This window comes from Physella acuta, unplaced genomic scaffold, assembly GCF_028476545.2.
Source record: "Physella acuta isolate Inbredline_101_S28 unplaced genomic scaffold, ASM2847654v3 ptg002122l, whole genome shotgun sequence".
Classification (NCBI taxonomy): domain Eukaryota; kingdom Metazoa; phylum Mollusca; class Gastropoda; family Physidae; genus Physella; species Physella acuta.
In genome coordinates this window covers 118,470-130,092 of record NW_026733623.1, presented here as the reverse complement: position 1 = coordinate 130,092, position 11,623 = coordinate 118,470, and the positions used below count along the sequence as shown (strand labels likewise).

Here is an 11,623-nt window from a genome sequence, read left to right as displayed (position 1 = left end):
AGGCGACCAGATAACATGCCTCATCTAAAACTGAAGATGTGTGATTTTGGCCACAATCTTCACAGTAAAAATATCAAATTAAATACCTGTATGTATATGTTGTATTTACAGGGAAAAACAAAAATCACTCTTTGACATTAAAAACCTACAACAACAAATATGACATACTTTGGCTAGAAAATCAAGCAGTGTCAAGTGTGTGCTGTGTACAATCAGGGCTGGAGAGTATTTGGTCTCTACAGTCAGAGACTTATTCTCCTGTTTACAAATCTAAATTCTGTAACACAAATCTATTTTTTGTAAACTTGTATGACATGCATCAAAATAAAATGCACCTAACTATCAAAGATAACCCCCTTTTGGCCTAAAACAGAAGTCTGTGTTACTCTGCATGAGGTTATGTGGTGACAATCTTCCCTCTAACCTGTACGGTAGCGCAGCCGCGCAAGAGTTAAAACCTGCTGCGCTGTCATTTAGTAAAATATATATTGTATCCTTTTATAAGATGTTAAAAACACTGTGCAGCAATACATAAGCTTTTGGCCATAGAGGTAACCGTGTGTGGTTCCTGTCTTCAATTTTAAATAGTATAGTAGACTCCACAGCTCTGTATGACAATTCATAGCTAAATACTAGGGCTAGCAAATATCTACAATATACACATTCTTGAAAAATGTATGTCTTACGTACTAACTTACATACAAAAAATTAATGGTACATTTTGATTATTATTAATGTTTTAGATAATACCAAGAAGTAGATATTGGCACCACAGTGATCATAATACAGATCATATAAAACAATTTTAAACATTAATCTACAATAAGCCAGCTTATTTTATTAATACATTTTTATAACTAAAGACAATTAAGCACAAATACCTTGAAAAACATTAAGCAAATGTAAATGAATTTTTCTGTACATTTGATGAATGTGAAAGATTCAAGAGGTGTGATCTCCAACAATGGACACCAGCGAGAAAAGTCTCAAAGGTATTTGAGAGGTGTATAAATTCATTTAAAAATCATGCACAGCGTAGTTACAATTAATATGGTTATAAAATCCTGTCTATCTGGTTTTTTTCGGACTTTACTAAAGATTGGATGTATTTGATGTTTATAATATTTTCGGTAACTAAATAAAAATTAAAAAAAAAGCAAAAACAATTTGGTTTTCACGTGTAATGGTGACATAAACAATGGCATCCTGCTATTGGATAGGCCGCCATTGATTTTATTGTACACATTGTAAGCTAAAAATAGAAAACTAGGTCATGGGGTTTTAAATTTGCATTGTTATTTAAAAACTTAATCTGCAAAGTTTTGTAAACAAATAGTTATCGATCACTAAGTTACTGTACAGCCAATCAATATTTGTCTTACAAAAGTGAAACATCCAGTTATAACTTAGGCTTGATGAAAATAAATAGAAATGTAGCCTTAAACTCAACAAATTATTTTCAAGTTCTCTGGATTTGCAACTTTTATAACATTTATTCTAAAAATATAAAATTTCTAAATTAATTTTAGGCTTAAGTTTTTATTTTTTATTTTTTTTTACGGTCTAAATCTAAAAAGCACGTTTTTATTCCATGTCAACAACATTGGGGACGGAATCTCGTCAACTCGCTCACCTCCATTAGGTTTGGATATTTTTACTCTGGTCTCTTAAATCTTACTATATTTATTTAACACAGAAGTATACAATTTGTCTCTTAGATATAACATACTTAATTTAACACAGAAGTATACAATTTGTCTCTTAGATATTATGACACAGGTTTATTTTACACAGAAGTATACAATTTGTCTCTTAGATATTGTGATGCAGGTTTATTTACCACAGAAGTGTACAACACAGCAAGGTTCTATATTTCAGTGGCATCAAATGTGCTGATGCCAAAGGCAAAGACCTCATCATCTTTGTCACTGTTAAGTCTACTGGCACTGACTGACGGATGAGGTTTCCCTACCAGTCCATCTTCATTATACTCATCATCATACTCTTCATGTCTGTAATCCAGTGAGCTGTGCATTCTATCTGAGCTCATATAAGGATCATCATTTCCGTACACATCTAGCGTCAGTTCTTGTTCGTCGACTACCACATCTCTATCAACATTGTTGAAAGCGTTGTCGTCCATTGAGTTTCCAGATGTTTGGCTAAAACATAAGCAATTGAAATTGTGATAGTAGGGTTAGTGATAATGGGAACAAAAGCGGGAGAATGGATTGCTTGTCTTATATTACTTGTAAATAAAATAATACATTACCTTACAGAATCCTCTGCTTCATCAAGAGACACATTTCTCATGAAGATTGGGTTAGAGCTGAAGTAAAGTTAAAAAAAAATCACTGACATTATCATAAATACAAAACATAAGACAAGATCATCTGTACAAAATACAAGACTCAATAACAGAGAAACACTGACAATATCATCTGTACTAAACACAAGACCCACTAACAGAGAAACACTGACAATATCATCTGTAAAATTCTATTCAACAACCTAGATCAACGTCCTCTCTCTTCAAGCATCTAGACAAAATTAACTAACCTTTTTGTCCACACCAACACAATAACATCAGTATCTTATATGTCGAATGAGGATTCCATGCATTTATTATTCATTTGCACTCAAACCCACCCCAAAACTCTTACAATAATATTAGTACAAAACACAAAAATTCATCTGTGTGCCACCCACAATTGTTTGCCATATGATTTTCTACCTCATCCACCAGTATAACATCACAAACCCTCCCATAATTTTTTTATTTTAAGCTGAATTTATTCATTACTAATGGCATATTTATAAGCAGAAAAGTCCCCTCCTATAATTTTTTATATTAACCTGAATTTATTCTTTTTCTATTTGTTTTTCTATTATTCTATTTATAAGCAGAAAAATAAAAAATATTTATAAATTGACAAAGAGGTCTTTGAAATTACAAATGTTTAATAAGTATAGAATGCATACAATTAATCTGATTCCTCTAGACATTTAGTGTTGTTTATGTTCATTTTAGGCAAGTGATGGATGGATTTTAAATTATTCCAAATATTGCTACAGATGGTTTTTTTCTCACGATAGCCCCTACATATGTTAAAACACAACTGTATAATTAAAACCAGCACTTGCTACAAGTCTAAGATTTGTCCTAAACTAGCAAAACTAGATATACGAATTTAAAACAAAATGTGGATACTAATTAGTTTTTATTAAAATTCTTAATTCTTAGAGCAACCCATATATTTTCAAAATATAATTAAAAACATGGTTGTTTTAATCCTGCGATTTATTTTAAAAAAAAAAGTAGTCTAAGAGAGTAATAATAGAAAAAAAAACAACTAGTAAGTTATGACTCTATAAAATAACAGGTGTTATCACTAGCTGTGCTATAAATAATCTTTTATTGATTTGGTCGTATAAACTGAAAGTAAAAAAAAAATTTACCCTTTCATATGGTCATTGTCCAAACCAGGAAATTTAACAGGATTAATAGGATCCATTCCTAGGAAAATATACAACATAAAGTCAAACAAATGCTAATTTCTATTAAAATATGTTATAAATAAATATGAATAATATTTGTTATTTAAAGGGTACTTTAATTGAAATTTAAATATTTTTGGATGTTAATAAACATTGGCACATTTTTACCCCACTTGATACAACATTTTGTGTCAGATCTGATAATACATGGGCACATTTTTACCCCATTTGATACAAAATTTTGAGACAGATCTGATGATACATGGGCACATTTTTACCCCATTTGATACAAAATTTTGAGACAGATCTGATGATACATGGGCACATTTTTACCCCATTTGATACAAAATTTTGGGACAGATCTGATAATACATGGGCACATTTTTACCCCATTTGATACAAAATTTTGGGACAGATCTGATAATACATGGGCACATTTTTACCCCATTTGATACAAAACTTTGAGACAAATCTGATGATACATGGGCACATATTTACCCCACTTGATACAAAATTTTGAGACAGATCTGATGATACATGGGCACATTTTTACCCCATTTGATACAAAATTTGGTGACAGATCTGATGATACATGGGCACATTTTTACCCCATTTGATACAAAATTTTGGGACAGATCTGATAATAAATGGGCACATTTTTACCCCATTTGATACAAAATTTTGTGTCAGATCTGATACATGGGCACATTTTTACCCCACTTGATACAACATTTTGGGACAGATCTGATGATACATGGGCACATTTTTACCCCATTTGAAACAAAACTTTGTGACAGAACTCACCATGTACTTCAATGGTTGCAGCTTTTAACTTTCTCTTGAACCTACATTTTGAATAACAATGCAAGTATTACATTATAAAAAAAACGGACTGTTAGGTCTAGTATAATCAAGTTGTGTAACCATAGACTATTGAGAGTTTCAGCCTACTAAAATTTAAGTTAATTTCTCAAAAGTGTATGTCCAATTAGAGGTGAGATTGTTAAAAACTATTAATTACATAACTTGTTTTATAAAAGTAAAATATAGAATTTTTTTATTTTCACAGCCTTCAAATAGAATATTCCCATTTAGATTAAAAATGCGATATGAAAAATCCTTTCTTACCTACAATCATTACATAAAATAGCACACATATTTTACCTTCGTATGGTGTGCAGTAGCATAAAGAGTGTTATAATAAAGATTATAACTACAATAACAATAAATGCCACAAGAATATAGGTTGTACGATCGTCTTGTTTGGCCGCTTCCTTCCTCATGGCTTTATCACCAGCCTGAAACAGTAGATACAATTTATAATACAAACAATTGAAAACACTGTATATTTTTGTCTGTATCAGTAGATGTATGATAATACAGACATTTGTAAAACCTCTTCATTCATTTTTAATTTCGCCTTCATGATATTGTGAACACTCTTCAAATGTCTATAATAGCATATTCACACAGGATATTACAAAAAATAACTGAAACTTAGTTTTTAAAATACTTAAGAAAATCGACACGGACATAAGACAGACATCCAAAAGGCCAACAAACCATAAGGCAGACAAACATAAAATACTAATATCGCAAAATATGGGTTACTTCATAGCTCCTATCTAGACAACCATCGAAATAAGGCATGAACTAAGGCAAAACATTCAAGAGAAGAGACGATGCTAGTTCCTCTCCTTATATGGTGTACCATCGGGTCAAGCCACTGGAGATTTCAAGAGTGTCTAAACCACAAAGGATCAACACCTAAATATTGCTAAATGCGGTCACTACTGTCTTTCATAGCTCCTTCTATGTCAACAAAATAAGACAACCATCATTCTCAAAAATCAAACAACTGCTGCCTTGTAGTTTGTTCTTGGTTAGACAAAGACTTTGGAAACAAACCCAGAAAGAAAAGCAGGCTGAAATCAGAATCAACCGGCCATATGGTTGACATGTAATACTTAGTTGTGTTGGAGGAAATACCTTCCAACATGACAATTAAGAAGACAGAAGAATGCAGTCAAGTCAATGCTCAAATGTTTGCAGGTTGAGATCTGTGACTAGTATCTAAACCATATAGTATGATGCTACATGATATCATTATTTAAAAAAACTCACAAGCCAATTACTTTTTGTGCAACCATTTTCCCTTCATATTATAAAGTAATATTCCTAATTATGACAGAAATTATATAACAATTAGCAATTACTTTATAACTTTTGTTTAGTGTACATTACAATTTTATAGTTAAGTTGGTTACAAAATATAATATGCAATTCTACACATTCATTTAATGTTACCTACAGTGTTGAACCTGTCAATATTTTAAATGATGGACCTATATTGTATACTGTAATAACTTACCTCAGTTGTTATAATGTTAAATGGAAAGAGAACTTGGCTTTTGGTATCCATTATACTGTAAACAATAAACAAGAAATTTTAAACATTTTGTTATAGGATGTACATCAAGACAAATCAAAAGCCACCCAGGTTTGCATGATCTACCTGTAAATAAAGCCTTCTAAATATTTAAATACATACACAATAAGAAATAGATATTTATTACCTTTAATTATAATAGTAAAGCCTTTGGCTAGAAAAAAAATCTCACCGCAGTAGAGAGCTGGCATCTACTATCTTCCCAGTACTCTTTTCTATAGCGTGAGCTACCAGTATAGATCTGTTGGCATTAAAAAAAAAGAAGTTTTATATATATATATATATATATATATATATATATATATCTCTATATATATATATATATATATATCTATATATATCTATATATATATATATATATATATATATCTATATATATATATATATCTATCTATATATATATATCAATAGATATATATCTATATATATAATTCTCTTCTTGGAGACCATAGAAAACACCAAGCTGTAAGCGAGCCACCGAACAGCCCCCTCTTTTCCTCTCTAGGCATATCCCTACCACACCCATATGGTCTGGTGAGCTGTAGTTCACACTAAACGTTTACAATCGTAGAGCCGGGTTTAGTGATGGCTTTTAGGGGCATATAATATAGTTTGAAGTGATTTTGTGATTTTAAACTTAGGGGACGTAACTAAGAGGAGGCTGTGTGTGTGTGTGTGTAGGGTAGCGGTTGGGGGAAAGGAGGGTTTTAGTGTTTTAAAGCAAATATTTTCAGTGGCAGCATTCAAATTATGAATTACTGAAAAGTAGAAAATAAAATAACTAAATAGCGGCGTATGGTTCGACGCGGGTCGGCTCATATATATATATATATATATATATACTAGCCGTCCCGGCCAGGCCCTGCTCTGGCTTCTGTGAAAAACCTTTCTGTTAAAGACCATTACCTGTGTGTTGAGTAATCATCATAAACCCGGCATTGCCCACCCAAACCACAACCAACCAAAACAACAAAACGCAAACATAACGCTAACACAATTACAAATACAAACGAAAACAAAAACCTAACAACAAACCCAACCACAACCACAAACACCAATACAAACACAAAGAAAAAACAAACAAAAAAGCAAACGAAAACAAAAACCAAACAACAAACCCAACCACAAACACCAATACCAAAAAAAAAAAACAAAAAAAAAAAACAAACGAAAAAGCAAACGAAAACAAACCAAATCCAAACGCAAAACCAATCAAAAACACAAATACAAACCCAAACAAAAAAACACAAACAAAAACGAAAAAAGAAAGAACGAAAACAAACCAAATCCAAACGCAAAACCAACCAAAAACACAAATACAAACCCAAAAAAAAAAAACACAAACAAAAACGAAAAAAGAAAGAACAAAAACGAACCAAATCAAAACGCAACCACTAATGCAAACCCACCTAAACACAAAGAAAACACTAACGCGAACATAAACGCCCGGGGCAGAATCGCCTGTTTTAGCTTAATAAACGACTATAGTACCCCAACTTATTCATAGTTTTTGCACTCACTTAAACGAACGCCCCTGTTTCAATTTAATGAACAATTATAATACTCCAAGCTTATCCGTAAAATACCTACAACATTTGCACTTGATCAATCCCCGCTAATTATGTAATTATTTTTTTCCCAACACCAAAACAAAGTAATTAAAAAGTAAATGCTTTTCAACTAATGCAATGGTTTTATAAAGGGAAGTAAATGTGTTTTGCCTAATTTATCAAAGGGAAGTAAGCGCTATAGGACTAAGTAAAGACATAATTACAATTTTTGAAAAAGATGATATTTTTTTTAAAACTTGTGTTTACTGAACATGCCGACAATTATTACTATAATTTGAAAAATGAAAACTATTTCCCAACACTTTTAATAGTAATTTTTTAACTCATAAATTTAGACAAACGCGCACGATAATTTTCTAACACTTAAATCCATCGATAACCAGCGACAAACAAACATATGCGTTACAGAATTGAGCTTTATATATTAGATATATATATATATATATATATATATATATATATATATATATATATATCCACACACACAGACAAACAGAGATACATAGGTATTTATGTGTGTATACTTATAGAAGTAATTTGAAAAGGGCTACACAAATATTTTTTAAAACAAGCTGTCAATAGGCCAAATAGAAAAAAACAACTGATAGAACATTGACTTACTTAAAGCCATTAACATGACCAGATTCATCATAAAAAGGCAGGATGTTGTCAGGTACAAATGTGTATTCCTCATCACTCAGCATTCTACATGAAATAGAATTAAATAGAACATAATTATAAAATTGTGTATTTCATGCTAGTGTTCTAGGTAAAACAGAAGTAATGAAAGTTTATTCCTTGTAAGAGTTCTAGAACATATGAGGTTTTTAAAAATAAATTTCACTGATATAAAACTGAACCAGGGAAAAACCTGTTATCTGATAATGTTTCACAGCCAGCAGATTTATAATAAAGTTATAGTAATAACCTACTGTGTTATTTGATGTTGTAAGTGTCTGAGTTCATCCTCTGAATGAGTTGTGGTCATTTCAACAACCTGTGATTTCCCTACAACATACAGCTGTAAGAAAAAACCACATTGTTTTATTAGAGAGAAAAATAAACTAATATTGAAAAATAAGATAAAAACTTGTTGAATAGGCAAGTGGTCTGTGACATTTCACCACTAATTAACCTCCGAACAAACTGAGAACACAAAAGTAAACCTCATCATAATACTTAGCAATGCAATAGCACAAGTGGATGAAAATCTGATAACTATTTTACTTAATCACCAGACTGTGAAAGTAGGGTTTGCTAGTACTTTATAGACATCTAAAGACTAGAGACACTATCTTTATTTTAGTAGAGAAATTTCTGATTAAACACTATTAAAGGATAACTGTTGTATATTAGAAGTGATTACAAACTATAAGATCAGTACCCAGGCTAAAGTTGATGTGTAAGATATATACCATAAGTTATCTACCTTAGTACATGAGTAAGTTATCTACCTTAGTACATGAGTAAATTATCTACCTTAGTACATAAGTTAGTTATCTCCCTTAGTACATAAGTAGGTTATCTAGCTTAGTACATGAGTAGGTTATCTAACTTAGTACATGAATAGGTGATGTACCTTTAAGTCCAGCAAATCACTACCAGCACTGTCATTCACTTTCACTTGTAAGGTAAACAAGCCATAAGCATCTTCTGGGAACTTGAAGGTGGTTGTGATGGAGCCGTTGATGTTGACCAGCAGGGGGTGAGGGTTACTGTCAGGTGACCAGCCCTTTAGCAGCTGGTCATCTGCTGTCAGGTCCCCCACCTGGAAAAACTTGTGAACACTGTTGGCTGCTGTGTCATTGTCCAACACATAGTCCTGAAATAGTTTTCGGTTTCAATCACAGCAACATTTAACATTAATTTATATAGATACATATAAATAAATGATAGCTCGTGGGTATGTCAGTGTGTTTGCCTTTTATGCATTACTACACTGTTCATCTGATTGCCATGAAACATTGAGAATACTGGGGAGATTTCTGCAATAAAAAATAAATTGTTTATTTTGGAACTGTGGCACGAAAGCATGGTTTGGCATCCAGAGTTCACCAGCGGCCATCTTAGCACCTGGGATCTGTTGATTAGGAGTCCTTTACAAGGGATCAGAGATACTAATTAATTAAACAGTCAAACTGCACCAGGCGCATCTGCTGGTTGCGTGACCTAGAGATCCCTGGGCTCCCCTGTGAGCATTATGGTGCCTATGTTCGTTATAGGGAGTGCCATTCTCTATAGATACAGTGATGATTAAACTGAACCAGAAAGACTTAGGATTTAAAAGTAAGCAGTCAGTTTTGTAAAGCAGCTAGACTTACCACTAGGCTCATGATAGGCCTCTCAGCTTCTGTGCTTGAAAGAAAACCAGTAGTCAATGATTTCTCCTTAAACACAGGGGGGTTATCATCAATGTCTTCAACTGTTATGGTTATTTCAAAAGGATCTGAAGTTTTACTGTGTGTTGAAAAACCTGTGCACATGGTAGCAGGAGAGAGTGATGAGGAATCAACAGCGAAGATGACCAACTTCACAGAGTCCACTGTCTCACGGTCCAGGCGTTTGACAACAGAGATGATGCCTCTTTGATCTCTGTCTGTGGTAACTTGGAAATGATCTAGCCATGGATTTTTATTGACGACGTCATCTAGAAAGATTTTAAACCTGTGTTATTTTCTTACATGCAGCATTGTATACATGAATGTGTATAATTCAGTACACAATATTATAATAAACATATATGGTAAATTTTTTTTAGAAATGATGACTCATATTTCTAATAATGCATGGTTTTTTAAAAATACTGCATATAGATGGGTTGTTGTCAACACTATGCCAGTTGGTTATTACATTACTCTAATTAAAATCAGGTTCCCATTCAAGCTAACTAGATTCAGCGACTTCCAACAGATTTAAGTCCTGCTCTACCTTTTAACCTCCATCATCTCTACACATAAAAATAAATAATTATGAAAGCCCACCATGAAACTGATAGGTCAGTGAAGAGTTGTAATCCTTATCTGTTGCTACAACAGTACCAACAGGCACATTTTCAGTTTCTTCCTTCAAAGAAAAGGTCTTAGGTTGTCCAGGGTCAAAGATTGGAGGGTTGTCATTGACATCTTCTACATTAAATGATATAATTTTCAATGCTGATCTTGGAGGGATTCCTTGGTCTTGGGCTATAACATGGATCTATTAATTTGTATTAATAAGGATTAATAAGGTGAAATTATAATGAAAACTTAAATTTGTATAGTAAGGCAAAAAGTATAAACTTTTCACCATATTTTAATTGGCCTATAATCAAATTGTAAAGTGCTTTTGTTTAATACGGCAAGATAAAGTATGTATTTTTTACAAAGCCTACTTAAAAACTATGTGACTATAAATTATAAGGTAATTCACTTAAACATTACATTCTAATTTAGCAAACTGACATTACACTTGAGGTGTTAAACTTAGAAATTATTTTTTTATAGTAATAGTCAAATCTTCAAGATTCACAAAACATCACATGAGAATAAAATAGTACCTGGATTGTCTTTTGTACTTCAGTGTCCAGCTTAGTTTTTAACATAAGCTCTCCACTTTCTGGATCCAAGGTAAACAGCTTCCAGTCTTCCCCTGTGCTGTTGTCCAGGTAGTATCTGACCAGTCCATTGGAATTTTTATCTGTGTCCAAGTCAGTGGCTTGGAAGGTGTACACTATTTTATTAAGGCCAGTACACTAGAATCAAGTAAAAAAAAGACTTAGTCAATTTAAACAAGTTATTATAAAAACTAATCTGCCTGTGTGATTTATAGTCAATTAGGAACGACTATGAAAGATGGTAAAAGTAAAAACTAATTTTACTAAGTAATAAGAAAAAATTGGGGTAAACAGGTTACTGAATAAACAAATAAAATAAAAAAGCACAAAAGAATGAGTTATTGTACTTTATATGTATGTGAGTATGGACTTAGGGGATTTAAAAAAATAACAACAGTAGTCAAGCTAGTGAGAGCAAAGAGTAGGTCCTATATTTGTATAAATCCAATCTAATTAACCATATCAAAAACACAACAAAATGCAGTTTTTATAGAGTAGATGAAAGAATTCTTG

At 32.2% G+C, this 11,623-nt stretch overlaps 1 protein-coding gene across 1 annotated transcript in view; it reads right to left on the bottom strand.

Annotated features, from left to right (window-relative positions):
- Positions 1-1,405: 1,405 nt before the first annotated feature.
- Positions 1,406-11,623, bottom strand: part of LOC131932263 (cadherin-23) — a 76,716-nt gene continuing 66,498 nt past the window's right edge. The window contains exons 48-60 of the mRNA XM_059289127.1: positions 11,054-11,248; positions 10,500-10,713; positions 9,840-10,165; positions 9,098-9,340; positions 8,451-8,539; positions 8,140-8,223; positions 6,120-6,188; positions 5,870-5,924; positions 4,663-4,796; positions 4,303-4,343; positions 3,460-3,517; positions 2,273-2,329; positions 1,406-2,162 (exon numbers count right to left, since the gene is read on the bottom strand). Coding sequence (XP_059145110.1) covers positions 1,868-2,162; positions 2,273-2,329; positions 3,460-3,517; positions 4,303-4,343; positions 4,663-4,796; positions 5,870-5,924; positions 6,120-6,188; positions 8,140-8,223; positions 8,451-8,539; positions 9,098-9,340; positions 9,840-10,165; positions 10,500-10,713; positions 11,054-11,248 — 1,860 coding nt within the window. The 3' untranslated portion in view covers positions 1,406-1,867. The remainder of the gene's footprint in view (positions 2,163-2,272; positions 2,330-3,459; positions 3,518-4,302; positions 4,344-4,662; positions 4,797-5,869; positions 5,925-6,119; positions 6,189-8,139; positions 8,224-8,450; positions 8,540-9,097; positions 9,341-9,839; positions 10,166-10,499; positions 10,714-11,053; positions 11,249-11,623) is intronic.